This window comes from Panulirus ornatus, chromosome 5 (genome assembly GCF_036320965.1).
Source record: "Panulirus ornatus isolate Po-2019 chromosome 5, ASM3632096v1, whole genome shotgun sequence".
Classification (NCBI taxonomy): domain Eukaryota; kingdom Metazoa; phylum Arthropoda; class Malacostraca; order Decapoda; family Palinuridae; genus Panulirus; species Panulirus ornatus.
The window spans coordinates 7,975,475-8,001,174 of NC_092228.1; the positions used below are offsets into that span (position 1 = coordinate 7,975,475).

General features: G+C 38.2%; 1 protein-coding gene across 1 annotated transcript in view; it reads left to right on the plus strand.

Moving 5' to 3' along the window:
- Vps13 (vacuolar protein sorting 13C) overlaps positions 1-25,700 on the plus strand; it is a 162,948-nt gene that overhangs the window by 69,510 nt on the left and 67,738 nt on the right. The window contains exons 31-41 of the mRNA XM_071660546.1: positions 544-648; positions 2,125-2,267; positions 5,381-5,509; positions 8,555-8,677; positions 11,155-11,257; positions 15,228-15,374; positions 17,815-18,011; positions 19,428-19,568; positions 20,951-21,103; positions 23,254-23,433; positions 25,347-25,505. Of these exons, the coding sequence (XP_071516647.1) occupies positions 544-648; positions 2,125-2,267; positions 5,381-5,509; positions 8,555-8,677; positions 11,155-11,257; positions 15,228-15,374; positions 17,815-18,011; positions 19,428-19,568; positions 20,951-21,103; positions 23,254-23,433; positions 25,347-25,505 (1,580 nt within the window). The remainder of the gene's footprint in view (positions 1-543; positions 649-2,124; positions 2,268-5,380; positions 5,510-8,554; positions 8,678-11,154; positions 11,258-15,227; positions 15,375-17,814; positions 18,012-19,427; positions 19,569-20,950; positions 21,104-23,253; positions 23,434-25,346; positions 25,506-25,700) is intronic.

The window sequence follows — 25,700 nt, forward strand, 5'->3', positions numbered from 1 at the left end:
ATTCATGTTGGAAAAAGGATGTATTTCCCTACTAATTCTTTCACTTATCCTCATGGGTACTGGGAGATATTGTACCAGATATAGGAGACAGCGACAAAGCAAAATAAATAAATAAATATAATAGGTAGATTGAAGAATGCTATGTAAAAGGAGTTTTAGATACAATTAACTTAGTGGTACCTTAGGAGTTGAATGAGTTTCTTGTCTGGCCTCTTTTTACAGTTGGTATGGAAACACTTACATACTGTTATTTAGTTATACCTCTGTTTCACTAGGATATGAGGTTTTTTGTACAGTTGTATAAGATGTATTTTGATTTTGACTGCCCATGGAATTCTTTGACATGAATATGATTATGATTTTGGATTTTAGGTCAGTATTTTTAAGTTGTGATATGATAAGATAATACTAGGTTTCCCAATTTTTATGAAGGATTCTGTAAGTGAAAACTATTTTATATCTCATCTTTTATATTTTAGTATCTACCTGCTTTGTACCTCTTTGTCCTGCTGTATTATTTTGTTTTCCTTCATACTTTGTCAGCACAAGAGGGATTCATCACTAGAATGATGGAAAGGAAAACAAGGACTGGTAACTGTGGCATGATTGACCTCACATATCGCCAAGGATCCTCTAGTGACACTTTCGGTAAGTTGCTGTTAGCCATTGTTTATTTCCAGAGGAACAATTTTGGTGACAAAAATATTTAATCGGTTTTGTTTTAAATTTTTCTCCATTTGATATAGTAAGTGTGGTTGGGTGTCCATTTTCCAAAAATACGGAGAGTTATTATAAGATATACACCTGGTCCTTGGAAACAAAGCTTAGCAGAATCACTGGATAATGAATCATATTTGATATGCAATTCAGAAGGATACTTTTTCATGATCTTTTGGTGGGGGGATGAGGGATTTCTCAACCTATTATTCACACAAGAATGGGACTAAGATGGAAATTATGTGCAATGAAAAATTATTTACACCATTGGTTTACAGTTTCATCTCTTAGTTGCAAGTTTTCACAACTGTTCCTTTAGAAGTATTTCTCTTCTTCCTTTGTAACTTAATTTATACTATTTTTGCTTTTTCCTTTCATTAGCATTAGTATTTCTAATTTCGGAGAACTGCTATATTGTTAATCCATTGTATCCATTCGGAAACTTTTTATGATGTGTCTTCACCTCCTTCTCTAGTCTTCCCTTGCAATTAATTCCATTGCTCCATGTAGTTAAGCTTCACTGCTATATGTAGAATCTTTGTTGCCTTTATATGGACCTCCAAAATCATGTCCATATGTCTCTCAAGTGGAATGAACAAAGTGGTACCTGTCTGATCATGATAAAGGAGGTCTTCTATACACCTATGTATTTTAGTATTATGAAAGGCTAATAAGAGATACAAATGTTTATATAGAAAGAAATTAATAGATCATGTGATTCAGAGAAGTAAAATACATAATGTAAAGGATAATTGCTTATGACAGGGGTTCCACCTGTATTTTGAATATTTTTTGATAGAATATCATAGCATTATGGTATGTTGTTAAGAAAATATTTATGTTAAAAGGGTACCCAAGGAGAGATTGAATGTAAACAAGTCTTTATTAACTAGATTTGAAATCCTTTTGTTCAATGCACCATTCCTTGTCGACAAATATGCTAGAGTGAGGAGTCTCAAAGGACTGTGCAACATAAAACAAAATAAAGTAGCCGTACATAACCTAACAATCTTAGCTATTCATAGTGTGTAGCCTTTTATTGTTTGTATTGTATTGTGTTTTAAGATTGACCACAGGAACTCTCATTACTAGTAGAGCATTTTTTGACTTGTCTGTGGTATGCTGAGTGACGAATATCTCCATGTATTAGGAATTGTATAATTTTTTTGCATGTTCTTTGCTTGTAACCCCTATTTTGTGTGTTTCTTACTAATATGTAACCTCTTTCTTTATTAACTCCTTTACAAGTTTGTTAGAAAACTTCTTTTGAATACTTTTTTGCAGTGCAAGAGAAAACAAAGCTGATTGAAGTTTGTTTTGATAATTTTTGGTATTAATCATGCATTGAAAACTAGAAATGTGAACAAATAGATAGTACTAGGAATCAATTCAGTGAATGGGTTACAGTGGATGTGCGCATCTCTGGCTTTGTGCTGGTACTGCACTTGCCGTACTTGCTGAGAATCCAGCAGTTCTTCACCGAAAATTTGCCACAACGTCCTGAAACAGCACCTCCACCCACCAAGGCTAAGGATATCAGTAAACCAAAGGTATGAAACCAGATATTTTTGGTCATGAGACAAAGGGTAACATGTGTTGAACATTTTTAGTCAGCGTCATTATGAACTCGTTAGAAGATGATAGTTAATTGTCATACATGTGATAGGTTTTTAGTAGATAACATATAGTTTTGTCTTTCCAAAATAGACATCTGTTTTTCTTATTGCTAACAAGCTGTAGATAATTTTTGCATGCAGCTCAAGATGAGTTTGAATATGACTGCTCTTTGGTGTTCTTCTTAAACAAACTTTGGATGTCTGTATCTGAATAAACTTTGATGTTTCATTATCTAACATGTCATGATATCTGTTCGTCAAGCTGTCAGTGCATTTGTTTCTAACTAGCTCTGAATGATTTCATCAAGCCTGTTGTGTCATAGCCTCATCAGGCTTAAATTATTTTTTTTCTGCATATCCCAGGATATCATTCTGTCTAACCGCCTGTATATGTTTCTGTATCTGACCAGCCCTGGTTGTTTCAAACTGTGAAAGCTTAGGGCATATTAGCATTCAAATAGCTTGTAATAGCTTTGTCTAACCAAACTTTGATGTGTCTGTAATTTTTTTTTTTTTTTTTTTTTGCTTTGTCGCTGTCTCCCGCGTTTGCGAGGTAGCGCAAGGAAACAGACGAAAGAAATGGCCCAACCCACCCCCATACACATGCCTTGATTCAATTCACTGACAGCATGTCAACCCCGGTATACCACATCGCTCCAATTCACTCTATTCTTTGCCCTCCTTTCACCCTCCTGCATGTTCAGGCCCCGATCACACAAAATCTTTTTCACTCCATATTTCCACCTCCAATTTGGTCTCCCTCTTCTCCTCGTTCCCTCCACCTCCGACACATATATCCTCTTGGTCAATCTTTCCTCACTCATTCTCTCCATGTGACCAAACCATTTCAAAACACCCTCTTCTGCTCTCTCAACCACGCTCTTTTTATTTCCACACATCTCTCTTACCCTTACGTTACTTACTCGATCAAACCACCTCACACCACACATTGTCCTCAAACATCTCATTTCCAGCACATCCATCCTCCTGCGCTCAACTCTATCCATAGTCCATGCCTCGCAACCATACAACATTGTTGGAACCACTCTTCCTTCAAACATACCCATTTTTGCTTTCCGAGATAATGTTCTTGACTTCCACACATTCTTCAAGGCTCCCAGAATTTTCGCCCCCTCCCCCACCCTATGATCCACTTCCGCTTCCATGGTTCCATCCGCTGCCAGATCCACTCCCAGATATCTAAAACACTTCACTTCCTCCAGTTTTTCTCCATTCAAACTCACCTCCCAATTGACTTGACCCTCAACCCTACTGTACCTAATAACCTTGCTCTTATTCACATTTACTCTTAACTTTCTTCTTTCACACACTTTACCAAACTCAGTCACCAGCTTCTGCAGTTTCTCACATGAATCAGCCACCAGTGCTGTATCATCAGCGAACAACAACTGACTCACTTCCCAAGCTCTCTCATCCCCAACAGACTGCATACTTGCCCCTCTTTCCAAAACTCTTGCATTCACCTCCCTAACAACACTATCCATAAACAAATTTATCACCTTTAGTATTTGCTGTATCTGTTCAGCTAAATATTATGCTTGTCTTTGATGGGTTAGCTTATGTGCAGGAGATGGCTATAAAAAAGGTATCACTCTTGGGTGCTGGGTAAGGACTGTTGTGACAATTGTTCTTCCCTTAGGTTGTTTTCCCCTAGATTGCACTGTATCTGACTGTGTTTCATATTCCCACAAAAATATGTGAGTTCAGAAGTTTGAAGAATCTTAAAGATGTAAATTTTACAGTAATAGATGTGTAGAAGAACATATCTTTATTTTTTGTTTTTATGTTGGAGGCTCCATTCATGGACAGAAGTCCACATCAAGGGTGGGCCTCATTTGAAATATAGAGAGGATTATGAAAGGAAAAAAAAAGAAAAGGTAAAGGAAGGTATATACGAATATTGGAGGAAGTGAGAAATCTGTATGGACAAATGAAGAAATACTGAATATGAACATTTGATGTTGACCTCTTTGGGATGTCATATTTCTAAGAAATGTCTCCCAAAGACAGTAGGATTTTAGTGATGCAATTTTTGAAATACTAAAACAGTATTATAAGCCATTTAACCGTTATAAAGTGAGAATGGTTCAGAATGTGAAAATTGACAACCAGAGAAGAGGTAAGTGGAGATGGAGTGAGTATTTTGAAGGGCTGTTTTGGTGTTTGGTGACAGGATGGCTGCCAGACCCTGGGAGAAGAGACAAAAGTAACGTGAATGAAAGAGGAAAAGAGAACTAGCTCTTCAGCGTAGAGCAAGTTGGTCAAAGTTTTGAGCTAGGTGGTTTCCTCTGTCTACTCTTGTCAGATAAGTTTTTAAAGCTATAACCTACCCACAGTGACAGTAGCACTCCATAAAAGGATAAATCAGCTCTTTGTGTAATTAAACTTTGGACTGTGTGTGATGAATTATGGTTGTATAGATCCACAGACTTTTGTTTGATAACTTTACTTGTGGTTGTACCACAGTTATTTTTCTTGTGAGCTGCTATCCCATATCTACAGGTGCCATATTTGCCCAGAGCACTGCTCGCATATATCTGGGATCACTACTTCACCTCTCTCTTATCCAGAGTGGACTTGAAAAACTTTCAGCTGTCAACTGTCTAGGTCTGTTATATCTTTGATACTTTACCCTAACTAAATTTTGTACCCATTTATCTACCAACTGAAGGAAGGATGTAGAGCTAGGTGTGCTGCACACTAGGTATTAAACCCAGACAAGTGGGCTGGAAGCCAGCAATGCTAACCACTGCACCTCCACAGCACGTCTTAAGTTGACATGCCTTATTCATCAGATTTGTTTGGGAGTTTTTTCCTAGGTCTCTAAATGTAGAGTAGGTGTAGAGTGACAGATATTTTGAGAAATACCGAAACATGTTGCTCAAGAAAGGGAAGTACTGTATATTTGTATTTGTAAATGGACATTAGTACTTGTGGATAGAAATACCAATATTGTGATATCATAATTTTTCATAGACAGGATAGAAACAATGATTTAAAGATTTTTTTTTTACTTCATTGGACAGAAGGATATGGCCAGTGACATCGATGGGCATCCAAATGGTGTCATTACTATACGTGTGAAGGTTGAGCAACCAGACATAACAGTGGTTGAAGATATATCCACACTTGATACTTTATGCATCATCCTTCATGTGAGTTCTGTTCTTATAACTTTGTGTACCGTAGAAATTATGTTTTTATACAAAGTATACTGTGATAAGTATGGTTTGTGATATGTGTCACCAATGAATATTAATCATATCTAAGCTTCTGACCTGTACAAGGATATCTTGAAGCTTAGTTTATCATTGTTATTAAACTATGTATATGATTTGTTTTCTTCGCTTAAGTTGATGTTTGCTTACAACCTCTGTAAATTTACAAATATCATAAAGATGTTTTCCACTCTTTGCATATATTACAAACAAAAAGAGAGCACATTAATCTGGTCATAGTATTTTTCCATTTAAGGATATTAATATAACAAAGAAAATGGATCATTTTTAGACAATGAGAAATCATAGATGATCAAATTGATTTCTCTAGCTATGTTATTTATCAATCTCTGTTTTTATCTATCTATATCTGTCACTGTAAATCTATATCTCTTGGAGGGCAAAGAGTTATTTTTGGTGTCATGTCTTTCACTGCCTCATCCATTTATAAGAAATATCTGCACATGGAGAGAATGAGTGAGGAAAGATTGACCAAGAGGATATATGTGTTGGAGGTGGAGGGAACGAGGAGAAGTGGGAGACCAAATTGGAGGTGGAAAGATGGAGTGAAAAAGATTTTGTGTGATCGGGGCCTGAACATGCAGGAGGGTGAAAGGCGGGCAAGGAATAGAGTGAATTGGATCGATGTGGTATACCGGGGTCGACGTGCTGTCAGTGGATTGAATCAGGGCATGTGAAGCGTCTGGGGTAAACCATGGAAAGTTGTGTGGGGCCTGGATGTGGAAAGGGAGCTGTGGTTTCAGGCATTATTGCATGACAGCTAGAGACTGAGTGTGAATGAATGGGGCCTTTGTTGTCTTTTCCTAGCACTACCTTGCACACATGAGGGGGGAGGGGGATGTTATTCCATGTGTGGCAAGGTGGTGATGGGAATGAATAAAGGCAGACAGTGTGAATTGTGTGCATGTGTATATATGTATTTGTCTGTGTGTGTATATATATGTGTACATTGAGATGTATGGGTATGTATATTTGCGTGTGTGGACTTGTATGTATATACATGTGTATGGGGGTGGGTTGGGCCATTTCTTTCTTCTGTTTCCTTGCGCTACCTCGCAAACGCGGGAGACAGCGACAAAGCAAAATAAATAAATATGTAGAAAATGTCTGTTTATGTCTATTTGTGGCCACTTTTTAGACCATTACCATTTGGTAATGGTATGATGACTGAAAGATCAGTGGGCTACACCTAGCTTGAGGTTTCGTGGTATTTCAGTAATACATATTCATCATGAATGGTATTAGGCCCTTTTCACATTGGGAAAAATATGCTTTGTTGTGGGTTATATGACCTTTAGAGTGACAGTGTTTCATTTATTTCATAGATTTTTATATCACTTCCACTGCTGTTGGAAGGATAGTAAAGTTTCATTTGAAAATTTCATTATGTTCTTGCTCATTTTAGAAGGGCCTTATAGTTTTATCCTTATGTATGGTTTTACATCCCCCATAATGAGCGTTATACATGACAGCTAGAGACTGAGTGCGAACGAATGTTGAGATGAATGGTATAATTTTGAAAGTTTGAGTTGAAATATGACAACATATATTGATTGAGATTTGACTTAGTTTCAGGTTTTTTCCCTTTAAGGAGGTTGTAGGATTATAAGAGAATTGGTTGATAAACTAAAAGGGGTACTATTTGGTATGAACATAAAATTGAAATGGCTTTAAGATTACTATATGAGATGAATGGTACTATAAGTGTACAGGAGGACCAAAAGTATGATAGAAAGATGAGAAGTTTATGTTTGCTTGATATTTGATGCTGGAGGAAACTGCAGTAAAATTTTAAGAGAGTGATTTTTGAAGGTACTTGCAGTGTAAGCTGACCAATACACCAGGGAGATGGTGTATATGATGTAACTGATTGACTGTAGGGACACCTTACATATACCCTATCATAAGCATAGAATTGGTATTTATATTTCACTTTATTTACTGGAGGAAGTGAAGTGTTTTAGATATCTGGGAGTGGATCTGTCAGCGGATGGAACCATGGAAGCGGAAGTGGATCATAGGGTGGGGGAGGGGGCGAAAATTTTGGGAGCCTTGAAAAATGTGTGGAAGTCGAGAACATTATCTCGGAAAGCAAAAATGGGTATGTTTGAAGGAATAGTGGTTCCAACAATGTTGTATGGTTGCGAGGCGTGGGCTATGGATAGAGTTGTGCGCAGGAGGATGGATGTGCTGGAAATGAGATGTTTGAGGACAATGTGTGGTGTGAGGTGGTTTGATCGAGTAAGTAACGTAAGGGTAAGAGAGATGTGTGGAAATAAAAAGAGCGTGGTTGAGAGAGCAGAAGAGGGTGTTTTGAAATGGTTTGGGCACATGGAGAGAATGAGTGAGGAAAGATTGACCAAGAGGATATATGTGTCGGAGGTGGAGGGAACGAGGAGAAGAGGGAGACCAAATTGGAGGTGGAAAGATGGAGTGAAAAAGATTTTGTGTGATCGGGGCCTGAACATGCAGGAGGGTGTAAGGAGGGCAAGGAATAGAGTGAATTGGAGCGATGTGGTATACAGGGGTTGACGTGCTGTCAGTGGAGTGAATCAAGGCATGTGAAGCGTCTGGGGTGGACCATGGAAAGCTGTGTAGGTATGTATATTTGCGTGTGTGGACATGTGTATGTACATGTGTATGGGGGGGGGGGTTGGGCCATTTCTTTCGTCTGTTTCCTTGCGCTACCTCGCAAACGCGGGAGACAGCGACAAAGTATAAAAAAAAAAAAAAAAAAATTTACATGTTTCATAAGCTGGGGTTTGATATCCCTTTGATATCTATGGACATATGTTATAACTCTCATCTTACCAAAAGTGGCTATTTTTGATGCATCAGAGAATTAATTGGGCTTCATTGTTTTGGTAGATTTTTCATATGCTATGTCTTATTGCTGGGGAGTTTGTTTTGTGGCACATTTTCGTGTTAATTAGATTTGTTTTCCAATCCTTTGTTAAACAGGCAGAAGTAAACAGCGATGTAAAGATTACTCCCTCTCACCAGCATACCAGTGCTAGCATTACCAACCTTCAGATGTATACATGCTGTTATAATCCCAAGAGAAGACAAAAGACTCTCTCACAGGTATGTCATTTACTGAATTATTTTGTCTTTATCAAGTGGTAGGATCTCAGATATTTGATGAATGTTGTTTTAATCCTGTGAAAGGAAGTTGGACATCCTTGCCATTTTGCCTCCCAATGTGGTTGGGGTATTGGACCCATTCTTCAAATTCAACTTTCTTGAGGTCCATGTCTACTTGAACTTACTCTAGATAATTTTTCTTTCATGCATGTTTGCTGTCTTCTGTGTGAGGTAGCATCAAGATCAGATGACTGAGTCTTAGAGAGAATGTCCTCATTTGGCTCTTTTTCTTTATTCTTTCTTTTGGAAATCAATACTGGAGAGGAAGATTTCCAGCCCCCTGCTTCTAGCCCTTTTAGTTGCCTTCTATGACATGCAACAGATATGTGGGTAGTATTCTTTCTCCTAGAGGTGCCCCCTACAAGAAGTTCATAAGTGCCACCATGGCAGTAATAAGTTGAGTATACTATCATAATCCCCCAAATCTTCTCTCTTAGAGATACAGCGATAATAGATTTTGTCAAAAATGATAAGGTCTTTGGTCTTTAAAAGGTTTACAGGTATCTTGCCTTGTGCTTGGGAGAATATGAATGATCTAACACATGTAAATCTTTCCCAAGTACATCTGTGAATGATCAAAATATGTACTGCTGAAACATAACCAACATATTTTTATTTTATTCTACTTATCATCAAATGTTTCCTGAATCCCATTGTATATTTCAAGGAAAATAGTAAATGGAAACTCAGCCTACAATCACTCACATTGCCATTTTGCATGCCATTAAACGTAAATTTCTTTTTATTTTTCACATTTTATTATCATACTATAGTGACTGTGTAGCATAAAACAGTACTGTAACACTGCAGAGCAGTCATTCAGTCAAGCCAGAAAGTATCTTATTGGCAATGTGTGTTTAAATTTTGGGTGAAGGACTATGTGTTTAGATTGGGAGGGAGGCACACCAGAACACTTGCTCACCTATCACTATCCTTCACTTTGTCTGGTTTGGTGCTTGATATATATTTTTGTTTTTCACATGGTTAACAATTACTGTACAACAATTATTGTACAGCTTGAAACTGTACAGTAACAATGGAAAGCATTCATTTAAACATTCAAGGAAGTCAGTGCCAAGACAAATAGCAGAGGGTCATTAGATGTTCAAAATTCCATTATAAGGAATTCCAGCCTTTTGTCATGTGAATTGTTTTCCTAATTTGTAAATTACATTACATCAAACTTCGGTAAATGAGCTGCTGCTTTATGGGAAATTGATGGATATTCCTGTATTTATGGATTTTTTTTTACTTTACATCTTTTCCATGTACTGCAGTTCCATATATAAATTATATTGTTATTATTATACTTGATTGCCATATCCCGCATCACCAAGGTAGCACCAGGAAACAGACGAAGAAAAACCCAAGAATATCCCAACCACTCATATACACACTCATATATACATACACACACATACAGGTGCATATACATACATATGCATATATGTTGATGGACAGACAAATGTATACATACATACCAACAGAGGGACCCAAATCCTGGGCAGGGCACCCAGTCGCCCTGGCCACATGGAGGTCAAAAGACACACACACTAGACTTCTAGTGTTTCTTTTATTTGTTTATTTTTTCCCAACCTCATCTTGATGGGGGTTGCATGGACTTTAATCCACGTGGCTCCAATGGTGTGACAAATTTATTGATGGACAGACAGACATGTACTATAGATGGTGTTGTGCAGAGGAGGGTGGATATGTTGGAAATGAAATGTTTGAGGACAGTATGTGGTCTGAGGTGGTTTGATCGAATAAATAATGAAAGGGTAAGAGAGATGTGCGGTAATATTAAGAGTGTTCTTGAGAGAGTAGAAGAGGGTGTGTTGAAATGGTTTGGACATATGGAATGAATGAATGGGGAAAGGTTGAGAAAGAGGATGTATGTGTCAGAGGTGGAGGGAACAAGGAGAAATGGGAGACCAAATTGGAGGTGGAAGGATGGAGTGAAAAGATTTTGAGTGATCAGCTCTGAAAATGGGGAAGGGTGAGAAGTGTGCAAGGAATAGAGTGAAATGGAACAATGTGGTGTCATGGATTGAACCAGGGCATGTGAAACATCTGGGGTAAACCATGGAAAGGTCTGTGGGGCCTGGATGTGGATAAGAAGTTGTTGTTTCAGTGCATTAGACATGACAACTAGAGACTGAGTAGGAAGGAATGTGGCCTTTTTTTGTCTGTTTTCCTGGCATTACCTCACTGATGCAGGGGGTGGCAATACTGTTTTCCTGTGGGGCATGGTGGTGCTGGGAATGGATGAAGGTAAGTAAGTATGAATATGTACATGTCTTTGTATGTGGATGTATAGGTATGTATATTCCTATGAATCCAACATGTATGTATATGTGCATATGTTGATACGTATATGTAAGTATTTAGATACTATCACATATTTTTTTCTTTAGATTCTGAATCGTTGTCAAGTGTCATTTGTATGCAGTGTAACGCCTAGTCATGCAGAGCACATTGATCTCAAGATAAGCCAAGTTGACCTTCGGGTTTCTCCTGGTAAGTCAGGTGTTTATGTTCCAAAATCTGAGAATAGAATGAGGTTCAGTAATCTATACATCTGTTTAAATATTAGATGCCTTTTCCTCTGGAATGCCCTCATAGGGAAGTGACCACAAAAGAATGCTCCCCAGGCTGCCTCATCCCAACACATTTCTTTTGCATTTTGCATGCTTTTCACTTCTTCCTGAGTGTACCGCACCATGTATTCTCCCGTTTTCTCCTAGGATGCTTAATGTCTTCCTCTGTATACTTCCTGCTGCCTCACCCTTATATATTTTCTCTACAGTATGGCCATTGTGCATCCTCCATGTGAACATACCACTTTAGGATATATTTTTAATCCACCTCTGTGACATGATCTGTATCTATTTATTCTTTCTGTACTCTCATTTCCCTTCTACAATTTATCATCTCTTCATCCTATCTGCTACCACCCGAGATGACCCTTCAGGTAGCTCATTTCAGCAGCTCAGATCCTAGAATTGTGTGTTTAGTTCAGTGTCCACATTTCACACCCATGGGCTAAAGTTGATAGAACTTTCTTGTTCCTCAGAATTTTTTTTTAACTTTCGTGATTACATTCTTCCCATTCACATATCTCCCTAATGTCTAGTTATTTTACTTCCCTAGTTCTTTCTTTCTTTTTTACAACTATTTGGTGATGTTTCCATTGTACCAACTCCAGAAATTTAGAGTCTTAACCATTCTCAGTATAGCACTATCCAGTTTCAAGCTACATTTCAACTCATTAGTATATTGATTTTATATGGCACTGTACAGTCTACCACTTCACCCTCCTTTCAGAAACCAATGCCTCACTCATATGGACATTTGTCTTTGACTTTCTTGTTTTACACATTTTGTAAAATTCATTTAACGTTTATAATCTTCCTCTCTTCTAGTAGCATTCAGTCATCCACAGTCTGGCTTGTCAATAACAATTTGCTATAGCCATTGAACTTAAGGTTGGCTCCTCTTGCCTTTATCTCTCTTACTGCCTGAGTTTGGTAAAGTGTGTGGAAGAAGAAAGTTAAGAGTAAATGTGAATAAGAGCAAGGTTATTAGGTACAGTAGGGTTGAGGGTCAAGTCAATTGGGAGGTGAGTTTGAATGGAGAAAAACTGGAGGAAGTGAAGTGTTTTAGATATCTGGGAGTGGATCTGGCAGCGGATGGAACCATGGAAGCGGAAGTGGATCATAGGGTGGGGGAGGGGGCGAAAATTCTGGGGGCCTTGAAGAATGTGTGGAAGTCGAGAACATTATCTCGGAAAGCAAAAATGGGTATGTTTGAAGGAATAGTGGTTCCAACAATGTTGTATGGTTGCAAGGCGTGGGCTATGGATAGAGTTGTGCGCAGGAGGATGGATGTGCTGGAAATGAGATGTTTGAGGACAATGTGTGGTGTGAGGTGGTTTGATCGAGTGAGTAACTTAAGGGTAAGAGAGATGTGTGGAAATAAAAAGAGCGTGGTTGAGAGAGCAGAAGAGGGTGTTTTGAAGTGGTTTGGGCACATGGAGAGAATGAGTGAGGAAAGATTGACCAAGAGGATATATGTGTCGGAGGTGGAGGGAACGAGGAGAAGAGGGAGACCAAATTGGAGGTGGAAAGATGGAGTGAAAAAGATTTTGTGTGATCGGGGCCTGAACATGCAGGAGGGTGAAAGGAGGGCAAGGAATAGAGTGAATTGGAGCGATGTGGTATACCGGGGTTGACGTGCTGTCAGTGGATTGAATCAAGGCATGTGAAGCGTCTGGGGTAAACCATGGAAAGCTGTGTAGGTATGTATATTTGCGTGTGTGGACGTATGTATATACATGTGTATGGGGGGGGGTTGGGCAATTTCTTTCGTCTGTTTCCTTGCGCTACCTCGCAAACGCGGGAGACAGGAGGTCAAGAGAAAGGTGCAAGAGGTGAAAAAAAGGGCAAATGAGAGTTGGGGTGAGAGAGTATCATTAAATTTTAGGGAGAATAAAAAGATGTTCTGGAAGGAGGTAAATAAAGTGCGTAAGACAAGGGAGCAAATGGGAACTTCAGTGAAGGGCGCAAATGGGGAGGTGATAACAAGTAGTGGTGATGTGAGAAGGAGATGGAGTGAGTATTTTGAAGGTTTGTTGAATGTGTTTGATGATAGAGTGGCAGATATAGGGTGTTTTGGTCGAGGTGGTGTGCAAAGTGAGAGGGTTAGGGAAAATGATTTGGTAAACAGAGAAGAGGTAGTGAAAGCTTTGCGGAAGATGAAAGCCGGCAAGGCAGCAGGTTTGGATGGTATTGCAGTGGAATTTATTAAAAAAGGGGGTGACTGTATTGTTGACTGGTTGGTAAGGTTATTTAATGTATGTATGACTCATGGTGAGGTGCCTGAGGATTGGCGGAATGCGTGCATAGTGCCATTGTACAAAGGCAAAGGGGATAAGAGTGAGTGCTCAAATTACAGAGGTATAAGTTTGTTGAGTATTCCTGGTAAATTATATGGGAGGGTATTGATTGAGAGGGTGAAGGCATGTACAGAGCATCAGATTGGAGAGGAGCAGTGTGGTTTCAGAAGTGGTAGAGGATGTGTGGATCAGGTGTTTGCTTTGAAGAATGTATGTGAGAAATACTTAGAAAAGCAAATAGATTTGTATGTAGCATTTATGGATCTGGAGAAGGCATACGATAGAGTTGATAGAGATGCTCTGTGGAAGGTATTAAGAATATATGGTGTGGGAGGCAAGTTCTTAGAAGCAGTGAAAAGTTTTTATCGAGGATGTAAGGCATGTGTACGTGTAGGAAGAGAGGAAAGTGATTGGTTCTCAGTGAATGTAGGTTTGCGGCAGGGGTGTATGATGTCTCCATGGTTGTTTAATTTGTTTATGGATGGGGTTGTTAGGGAGGTGAATGCAAGAGTTTTGGAAAGAGAGGCAAGTATGCAGTCTGTTGTGAATGAGAGAGCTTGGGAAGTGAGTCAGTTGTTGTTCGCTGATGATACAGCACTGGTGGCTGATTCATGTGAGAAACTGCAGAAGCTGGTGACTGAGTTTGGTAAAGTGTGTGAAAGAAGAAAGTTAAGAGTAAATGTGAATAAGAGCAAGGTTATTAGGTACAGTAGGGTTGAGGGTCAAGTCAATTGGGAGGTAAGTTTGAATGGAGAAAAACTGGAGGAAGTAAAGTGTTTTAGATATCTGGGAGTGGATTTGGCAGCGGACGGAACCATGGAAGCGGAAGTGAATCATAGGGTGGGGGAGGGGGCGAAAATCCTGGGAGCCTTGAAGAATGTGTGGAAGTCGAGAACATTATCTTGGAAAGCAAAAATGGGTATGTTTGAAGGAATAGTGGTTCCAACAATGTTGTATGGTTGCGAGGCGTGGGCTATGGATAGAGTTGTGTGCAGGAGGGTGGATTTGCTGGAAATGAGATGTTTGAGGACAATGTGTGGTGTGAGGTGGTTTGATCGAGTAAGTAATGTAAGGGTAAGAGAGATGTGTGGAAATAAAAAGAGCGTGGTTGAGAGAGCAGAAGAGGGTGTTTTGAAATGGTTTGGGCACATGGAGAGAATGAGTGAGGAAAGATTGACCAAGAGGATATATGTGTCGGAGGTGGAGGGAACGAGGAGAAGTGGGAGACCAAATTGGAGGTGGAAAGATGGAGTGAAAAAGATTTTGTGTGATCGGGGGCTGAACATGCAGGAGGGTGAAAGGAGGGCAAGGAAGAGAGTGAATTGGATCGGTGTGGTATACCGGGTTGACATGTGGACGTGTGTGTGTATACATTTGTGTATGGGGGTGGGTTGGGCCATTTCTTTCGTCTGTTTCCTTGTGTTACCTCGCAAACGCGGGAGATAGCGACAAAGCAAAATAAATAAATAAATAAGTTGTCTTTGTCCATCACTTGACTTTTATCATATGACGTGGTAGACCATGGTTTTATTAGTTAGATTATTGAAGTTTATTGAATTTTCCCTAATATATTGTACTTGGCCTCACTGACAGGAACTATTGAACTCTTGAGCAGCATTGCTACAACATTAACGAGCATAGAGAAGCCCAAGGAGGAGAAGCCTGATGAGGTCCCTGATTGGACATCAATGTGGGAGGTCAGACCCCTCGATTCTACTGAGTTTTCTTTCTTGGCTGTAGGTGAGTCAGCTTTGCAATTTACCAGTATTAAGTTATGTCTTCTTGTGTTAATGTTTGTATCATGGATGAGTCAACCAGTTAGGTTTGCCTTACCTCTCTCATTAGGGTATTAAACTTATTGTGGATGAATCTGACAATCTGTCTCATTGTTAATTTCTCCTTATGTCTTTAACTCATTCAAGACAGCCTATTTCTAAAATTTCATCTCCCATTGATGACTTAATTTTAGCAACATTTGATGTACAAAAAAACAAGTGTTATTGTTATCCACTTGAATAACTCCAGTCATTTAGGCTGCATCACAGATATTTATGCCCTGGTATAATGCAAAGAACCTGAAATCCTCACTTTTTCATATTAATCGACATAGTATAGCCAAAACATGCCCTAATCAAGGCCATCTCAGGTGATTGAAAAAAAGAGTAAGAGAAAAAGAGGGTAGAAATTAATCAAGGCTCCACAGGTTTTTGTAGACCTGATCCCTAAAGGTAGAAAGCTTATGAGAGGAAAAAACAAAAGAAGGAAGATTATTCTACAGCTTAGCTGTTTGAGGCAAGAGGAGGTATCATGATGGTCAAGTCTCAAGTGGCTGGTCTTTGTAGATCCGAGTGAGGGCAGCAATATTGCAGTGTGCAGAAAGGAATTATTTGAAGAAAGGTGATGCCGGTAGAAGTATTGAGAAGAAGGCTTTTGATTCCACTGTTGCTTATATAGAGATGGACAAAGAATCACCTCAGATATATGAGCAGTACTCCATGCTAGGGTGAGTAAAACCCCAGTAAATATGAAATAGCTGCTGGTAAGAAAGATACCTATGGTCCATATACAACAGAATATGGTTATACCCAACATAATTATGTTATTACAAGGTTGAATTATGGTGTTTTGAAATTGAAGTGGGGAAACTAATTATACTTAGAAATGAATATAGAGAGAAATTGCATTTTAGTACAGAGGAACTTAATTAGATTATTGCTTCCCTACTCCAAGATAAAACTCAGGTACAGATTTGGAGAGGAAAAATATACTGAGTGTAAGCAGATACGTATCCAGTATTTCATCAAGGAGGGGAGTTGGGGCAAATAACGTACTTATCAAGATGATGAAAAGCTGAAAACGAGTTGTATGTAGGAATGATTTTCTCTAAGAGAACAACACTTTTTTTTGAGTTATTTGAACATTAGATTTTATTTCAAATATTTGATTGAATTTTCATAAAACCCATGATTGAATTTTCATAAAACCCAGTTACAGCTTTTGTAGAGAAGGAAGTTTATTATGAGGCCTGTGACCATATTTGAATGAAAATGAATTTGATATTCAAGAGCATAAAACAGTTGATAACTAAAGTTAAGGGAGTTATTGTCATTGAAAAGACTAATATGCTTTTCCAAAGAAAATTTCATTAATATGAACATGTCACAGTTTTAGGATTGTGGTAAAATGGACAAGCTTGTTTCATTGATAGCTAGTGTAAATCACTGAGAGACTTAGGTAGACATACTTATACATTTGTTTTTCCATTTAAGGGACTGAAAGGGCTTAGGTAGACATACTTATACATTTGTTTTTCCATTTAATGGCCTGAAAGGGTTTGAATAATTGTGAAGATATATAAATCATCATTATCATTTAGTTTATGTTTACTGTATAGTTCAAGGGTTGGGAGGGGTTGCCCTTGTTGCCTTCCCTTAGACTTATATATACACCCATTATGAGTAAGGGAATGAGTATTAGGAGAAGGAGGAGGGGAGGGAAAACGAATTGATATGTGTAAAGAGGTATTATCTTCATAAGAGTGAATATGGTTAAAAGTTGAAGAGAGAAGAGCATTTATAGAAAGAAGAAAGAGATTCTAGTAGGTAGCAGTGACTACTGCAGTGGAGTGGATGGAGAGACACTGTATTAGGGAACACAGAGAAGCAGGAAACAGGAAGGAGGTTGAAAAGGTAGAGATTTATACCACACTCTGTCTTATGCTTTGGAGATGTTAAGGGCCTTAAGAAAAGGCTCATCAGAATCCCTTAGCCAGTTTGAGAGTGTGTACCAAGTATGTAATCTTCCCTTTGATTCATCTCCTTATGTCTGATGACTGACTCTTCCCCTAATTCTATATTCAGAAAACAGTTCTGTATTCATTGAACAGCATTTTACCAGTTTGATATATGGATAATTTCATGAAAAAAATTTCTTGCTGATTGTAGTAAAATATTTTTTTCTTTTTTTTTATATATTTGAGAATATCCAATACTCAGACTGTACAGTGGATAGTAAGACCGCTGCAGCAAAAGGTTTAAGAAGTTTTATTGAATACAGTGAATAATGATGGATGCAAATGATTTGCAAATAGCTTTGATTGTTAGATTTTACAAGAAATGTCTCAACTTTTCTTTTGTATATTGTATACCTTTAGAATACACACATTATTCGATTTCAACAGAAGAGGCAGAGGAGGCAGTTGGTGAGATGAAAAAGGTGGGGTCACCAGCACAAGTAGGTCCTGGTGGGGAGATGGCTATGGTGATGATGGAATGCCTTCTAGTAACACTGGAAGCTGGCTCAACCACTTCACCCATTCCACTTATCAAACTTCAGTCCAGTGTTTCTGCCAATGCCACTGGTTTCCGTTCTCAGAAAGTGAGTATCAGTTTTCAAAAGAAATTGATATTTGAGACAGTGAAAAGTAAAATATCTGTAGAAATTACCCACCAGCACAAGTGATTCATGTTTGTTTCTCTCCCGATTTATTTCGTAAACCACTGGACTCTCATTTTCAACATTAATGCCACTAGTGGAGTGTGTTGTTTAAAATGTCTATCTGTTTTTCATTGGTTAATATGTTATATGCAAGAGGTTGCACCATAAATGAAAAGTCACCTTTTGTGAAGCTGTATCACTGTTCTATATCTGTTCTCTTTACTTGCTGAGTGAGAATTACCATTACACTAACATTTCTAATATAATACACAGTTCACCTCTGCTCTTGTCCTCCATTTATTTATCAGGCATCATCTGGTGAAGTGCACTAAATCTCAAAGTTTATTTGCTGACTTTACCCATATCTTGCTTGCTCATCCCATGGCTTTCTTGCTGTATACCATCTCCTGTCAAATATGTGCTGACATAATGTCCATCATACATTTTACATATTTTACATCACTGTCCAGATTAGTAGACTATAATTCACTTGACAAAGTTTAAAGAATAATGTCAAGACCCTTTTAATTGCAGACAGCTTTTCATTTGTTGCATGTAGAGTGATATGTACACAGGGTAGTTGGAGTATATCAGGAAATATTTCTGTTGTAAACTCTTATTTTGGCATTATGTAATTTTCAGAACTCAGCTTTAATCAAATATCATATATTGTACATTTTTTGTTCTTTTATCTATGCCTTTTGTAAACATGAAAATTTTGTGTTTTTTAACTTCATTGGTGCTCCTATGTTCCTTTTTGGTGTATGGTATTTGTACACTGCAGAATTATCAATCATTCATATGCACTAACACTTTCTGTGAAATAAGTTATGTGTAATTTAATTGATTAGTCACAGGTGTTCAGATGATGCAAGGAATAGCGTGAATTGGAACGATGTGGTATACTGGGGTCGACGTGCTGTCAATGGGGTAAACCATGGAAAGTTTTGTGGGGCCTAGATGTGGAAAGGGAGCTGTGGTTTCAGTACATTACACATGACAGCTAGAGACTGAGTGTGAACAAAAGTGGCCTTTGTTGTCTTTTCTTAGCACTACCTTGCACGCTGCCATTTCATGTGTGGCGGGGTGGTGACAGGGATGGATGAAGGCAGCAATTTTGAATATGCACACGTGTATATATGTATATGTATGTGTATGTATACATTGAAATGTATTGGTATGTATATGTGCATGTTTGGGCGTGTATGTATATACGTGTTTATGTAGGCAGGTTTGGCCATTCTTTCATCTGTTTCCTTGCGCTAACGTGGGAGACAGTGACAAAAGTATAATAGATAATATATATGAATTGAATAGTTTTGTTATTATTTCATCATTGTGTATATATCTTTGTAGCTGAACTTGAATGGAGATTTAAGTATGGAGTTAGCATACTACAATCCACGTTTGGCTGTATGGGAGCCACTGCTGGAACCAGTAGAAATAGCCAACAACTTGGGTCTTCCAGAGCATAGACCATGGACAGTGCACTTTGAGGTGAGAGTGTATAATAATGAAGTAGCCTGTGTTGTTTATTTTGACTGTATCATTTACCTTCATGTAATGGATGCACTTGTCTTCTTTATATTCATATGCATTTTAAAAAGGTGGAACACTTGATAATAACAATGGTACCTAAATTTTGGGGATCTGCATTGGACAAGGGCCTGACATTATTTAGATGACCTAAATTATTGTAAGGTTGTGTAGTCTTCTTGTGACCAATATTAATCTTGAAACATTGCAGTAGTTGAGGGATCTTTTATGCTCCTTTGCAGTAGTTGAAGGATCTTTTGTGCTCCTTTAACTTACAGCTGCTCAGGAACCACTAATAGTTTCGGAACATGTAGTGCTCCTTTACTTAAAAGGGTTCTAGGGCTTGCGGTATTCTTTGACTTTTAAAGAGTTCAGGGATCTGTAGTGCCCCTTGACTTACAAGGGTTCAGGAACTTGCACTGTGGTAGTTCAAGGACCAAGAATGGCCAAGTGGTTAGGATTCAGGTACCTACACTGTAATATTTTTACCTCTTTCTAGTTCATAATTCTCCTGGGATTTCATATAGCACTTTGGAAACTACAGATGTCATAGAACTTGCTCAGTTAAGGTTATTAATATAGAAATGATTGATGCCTAAATGGATTTCTGAAGTATTTTGTGTTAATTACAGATAAAGGAAAGTGGCATAAAGAATTTGGGTTGGAATGTTTATTGACAAAGAAAAGTGGCACAAAATTAGTTTTGACCTGCCTGTGTATAAAGAAGAGGCATCTCAATTTTTTGTTTTAATATAGTCATGACTCATCCTCAGGATGCATTAGATAGTGGCTTTTCATACTATGGCTTTTAAAACTTGTGAGTATGTTAAAGCAATTTCTTAAGTAGAGCTGAGTAAATGCAGCTTTGGATTAGATAGGTTTTAAGTGTTAGAAATTTGAAATATTAAATTGTTAGCAGTATAAAGGATCTTACACGAAAAATCATGGTTTTATTTTGGTGACTGAATAATCTTTTATAGGATAGATCTCAAGATTACATATTACAGAGTGAGCTCAGTCCTTCTATCTGCCACTTTTGACTGGGTCCATGTATCTGCCACTTTTGACTAGGTTCATATATCTACCAGTTATATTACAATACAGAAAGTAGCCCATAGCAATAAAACTTGATATAACTGGTAGGTGAACAGGTATGCTAGATATATTGAAATATATGAAGTTTCTCTTTGTTTCTGTTGCAAGTTATATACACAGTAGATAAAGTGCACGTAATAGCAGTATTGTACAGGTGCATGGTGGCAAGTCTCTATGTAAGGGTTTTATAAATTCCTTATCTTACTGAAAGGAATGTCAGTTGTGAAATGCATCTTTTTTTTTGATAGATGACACAAGATTTGTCGTCTGAGGATCTGTCACAAACATCCTCCGTTGTTAGTCCTGTGGCTTCTCCAGCTGTCTCTCCAGATAATGATGAAGTTGACTTTGAAGAATTCCCATTTCGAGAACCTGTTTCTTCTATATCCCTAACAACAAAGGTATGAATTGATTTTTGGTAGCAATACTTAGATTTGAGGTGTAATTGTACATTTGGAAAGATACTTAAAATTATTTGACTGTGAACCTTCCTTCCTATTATGTTTATGCTTATGGAATGAAAAAGATTTTGAGCAATTAGGGACTGAACATATAGGAAGGTGAGAGGCGTACAGGGAATAGAGTGACTTGGAATGATGTTGTATAATGGGGCCGATGTGCTGTCAGTGGACTGAACTAGGGCATGTGAAGTGTCTGGGGTAAACCATGGAAAGGTCTGTAGGGCCTGGATGTAGATAGGGAGCTGTGGTTTCAGTGCATTACACATGACAGCTAGAGACTTAGCGTGAATGAATGTGGCCTTTTTGTTTGTTTTCCTGGTGCTACCTCGCTGAAGCAGGGGGGTAGCGATACTGTTTTCCTGTGGGGCGGGATGGCACCAGGAATGGATGAAGGCAAGCAAGTATGAATATGTACACGTGTATGTATGTATATATCTAAGTATATGTATGTATATTTTGATATGTACATGTACGTGGGAGTTTGTATTTATATGTGTATATGAGTGGATGGGCCATTCTTTATCTGTTTCCTGGCACTACCTCGCTGATGCGGGAAACAGTGATTATGTATAATAAATGAATGAATATATTGTATGTTATAATGCAATTCTTGTACCCCTCTTATGGGGTTCCTGCATTTTCAGAGCTGCACTCCTAGTTGGTAGGCAGCCAATGACCAAGGAGGTAAATTACCAGTACTACCTGCCTGGTTATTGGGAGGGTTAGTGACATCTGCTTAGTGAGCCAGCACTTTAGTGGTTATCAAGTTGCCCTACTCTGACCTAGGTAGCTGCCTTTTCTTTCTACCTAACTAATTTGTGGATTACTGGCATTCTGTCCACAGACATACAGTCTGTCCTTATCATATGTAACACTTGACAACGCTTAACTCATGCAGGCCAGTGTTCATAACTCTAGATTTTCATGTGGTGAGTACTATGCACTAGCCCTGCCTTTTGGCAAAGTGATAGGAGTAGTAGATAGAAATAGTAGGTAGGAACATTCAGGTAGGAGTATTAGATAGAAGTCGTCATTAGGAACGTTAGGTAGGAGCCTCTGCAAACTCTGTGCCAGACTTCCTCTCTGCTAGCAGCCTTGTAAGTGTTAAGCACTAAAGGCTAAGAAGCAACACTGGAGTTCTTCAGTTATGGAGACTCTGTTGCTGTGGCCACCCATTTGAGGGAATTCCAGTTGGAACAGGCATCAGAGATATATATAGATAGATAGCACTCAATGTAGGTGCAGTAAATGATGGCCTCCTTTGGAGTGAGAAGATTCTCCATTCATTGATGATAATACATCCTTGCTCTAGGTTATTAGAACAGCAACCAGGAGCAGCAGTTTGTGAAAGGAGAGTGTTCAGAGTTAATGTGAATAAAGATAAGATTATGAATGTAAGCAGTGGGTAGACAATTCGGATGAAGTGTGAATTTGAATGGAGAGAACCTGGAAGAAGTTGCATGTTTTAGATACCTTAGAGAGTATATGGCAGTAGATAGAACCATGGAAACTGAAGTAATTCATAGAGTGGATGAGGGAAAGAGGTCATAGGCTCATAGAGGAATTTGTGAAGAGACTAAAGATGATTATAGGAGATCCTGAAGTGGTGCATGGATGTGAGGCATAGGCCCAAAATAAAAAAGTGCTGTTGAGGGTGAATATATTGGAAATGAGATGCTTGAGGACAGTATGTGGTAGAAGAGGAGTATTGATCGAAAAAGAAATGATAGCACAGGAGAGAGGTGTGGTATTAGTATATATGGTATAGCCGTAGAGAATTGCAGAAATGGTCTGGATATATGGAGAGGATGAGTGAAGACCTGCTAACTAAGAGTGTGTATACATGTCTTTGAGGCTTGGCTGTAGAAAGGAGACTGTGGCTTTGGTTCATTATACATTATTATGTAAGTGCAAACATAATCTTTGCCATTTGCCGTATCATGTTGAGAAGTTTCTACGTAAACCACTGTGTCATATTGTGGGAGAAGTTATGTGAGTTGAAGATAGGCATTTCAGTAAACTTTGCCATAGTCAGAATGTTGTATGTATTTTATTGACTACTAAGTTTGTATATGTTTTCCAATTGGCAGGATGCACTTGAACTTACAGTAACCAAGACCTTCATGGAAGTTTCAACTGCTCTTTCTGAAGCTTTCTCTGATGCCTACAAAGGAAACATAACTACGACAAAAACTCCTCGTGCACCATATCGCATCATCAATCACACTGGAATGCATGTTACTGTCGCTGTCACACATTCAGGTTTTCAGGTCAGTTTGGGAATTGAAAACTTTAGTTTTCCTTTAAATTCAGTTACATGTAAATTGACATAGCATCAAAAACTTAACTGATGCTGTACATTACACTTCTCAACATATTATATATGATATATTGATCTACAGCAACTTTAAAACAAGGCATGAAGCTCGAAACAGATTGTAAAACTTGAGTAATGGAGCATGAAATCTGGTTGGTATAACTGCAAAGTATGGTTAAGATAATTTTCTTGTTTGTGGGTGACTCTGTTAGCATAGCAACCCCACTGGCACTCTTTTAAAAGGTGTGAGTTTTGAAATATTGTGAGTTAGGTCCACTCAGAAATGCACTGTGATGAAATGTTGGTTCCTGCATGGAGAGTATTAATACCTCATAAAGTTTACATATTCATTGGTGTGCATCTGGTTCGATTCTGTTCACCTTGCATAACTTTTATCAACATGATGTTATTTGTAGTGGAGCATTATGTTCTCCATACCAACAGTTAGGAAATTTTTGTGTCATTTTGTTTTAGTAATGCTCCTAGTTTACTGTACCCAGTTAGATATGAAACTTTTGGATGATAAACTGGGGATGAAGGTGATTGCATATAGCCTCAACTTGTGGAAAGATTGTGAGCTTGTTTAGTTAAAGTTTGCAGGGCATTATGAATAGGTCTTTAGCAGATGATGGTGAATTAAGGTATGGAAGGTAGACTGGAAGATATGTGGAGTCACATTGAACAAGTCTTTAGCAGATGGTGGTGAAGTAACTGTTAATGATATATGTTGTTTTTTCAGTGGAATAGTAAATGATACAGGGAAGGGAGGGAGCCTTTTCGTTGTAACCACTTATTTCTTTTAGTTTCTTAAAGTACTGGCTGATACTGGATTGTTACACGTGTTGTAGATTGATAACAGAAATAAGATTTTCTCTGTGAGTATTTTATGAATATCTTTGTTATGGGAGACCTTTCAGGGGAAATGAGTCACATTTTTAGATTAGTACACACTTTTTTAAAGTTTTATCTACTTAGATCATTGCCTAAGCAGTTTGAATATTTATGCGATATCTGTGATAGATGTTACTAGACTTCACCTGTGTGTCATTTCACCATGAAGCTGTATCATCTTCATTCAACAAAACAGTACAGTCTCATCAAAAAACTTCTTACTTCAGAGGATTCCATTTAGTACCTGCTGCTAAGTAAAGCACAGCCATGGAAAAAAGGATATAGGATAACATCAGGACCCTTTCAGAAAGAGTTCTAGGGGCAATTGTGAATGATTTGATAAATGAAATTTTGTGATATGTATGCAAGGGTGGGTAGCCTAAAGTAAGATTAACAATAGGTTGAATGAATTTGGTGAGGCATAGGATCATCTGGCTCAAGATGACAACTGGCTATAACTACATTCATGTGGTTTAGCAGCATTCATATACAGAGATGAGTTTACTGCATGTTGCAAAGATGATGTGGAATTAAGTGAGTCATGAGGTACAATGTAGAGGACAGTTGAAAATATCTCTTAGAGGAAAATAACAGAGGAGTACCCTTGTGATAGAGGTTTCTTAGTAAAGACTAAAAAAGAATTGGCATGGATTTGGACATTGAATAGCTTCAGAAATAGTATGCAATACAGACTGACAGATAAATTGAAAACAGCCACTCATTCAATTTTTTATTACTGAAGCTGACCTGCAGAATTCTATGTCTGTATGATGAGCATTGTTACTAAATGTAGCTATGTCCCCAACTAACTTTAGGGAAGTGTACAGAGATCAATGCTTTTGAGGTAGAGTGCACACAAAAAGACTGAATGATCCAGTTTAGTATATGGTAAGTTGATATCTGAGATATGTTTTTTCAACGTATGTTTTTTTGACTAGTGATATATTTACATGTGAACGACTTTCCTCTCATTAGGTTGCAGCAGAAGGTGGGGAGAATGTGCAGCAAGTGACAGTAGAGTCAGGAGCAGAAGTTGACCTCTTTGAAATTAAGCCTTTGACACCAAAACACAAAAGAGTAGCATCTTTGGTGGCTGAATGCCAGACTATCCAGGACCGCAACATCCTTGTCAAGGTATGATAGAATAGAGCTTATCTACATTGGAGGAATATTTGATTGTGCCTTGCATTGAAGATAAAATTTTGAAAACTATACAGTGCAATATTTTCCATGATCTTGAGTTCAAGGATGCATTAGCAAAGCAGGCATAGATGCATCATTTGTTATCTGCATGAATACAGGGAATTTAATTTTGTGTAAAATTGTATG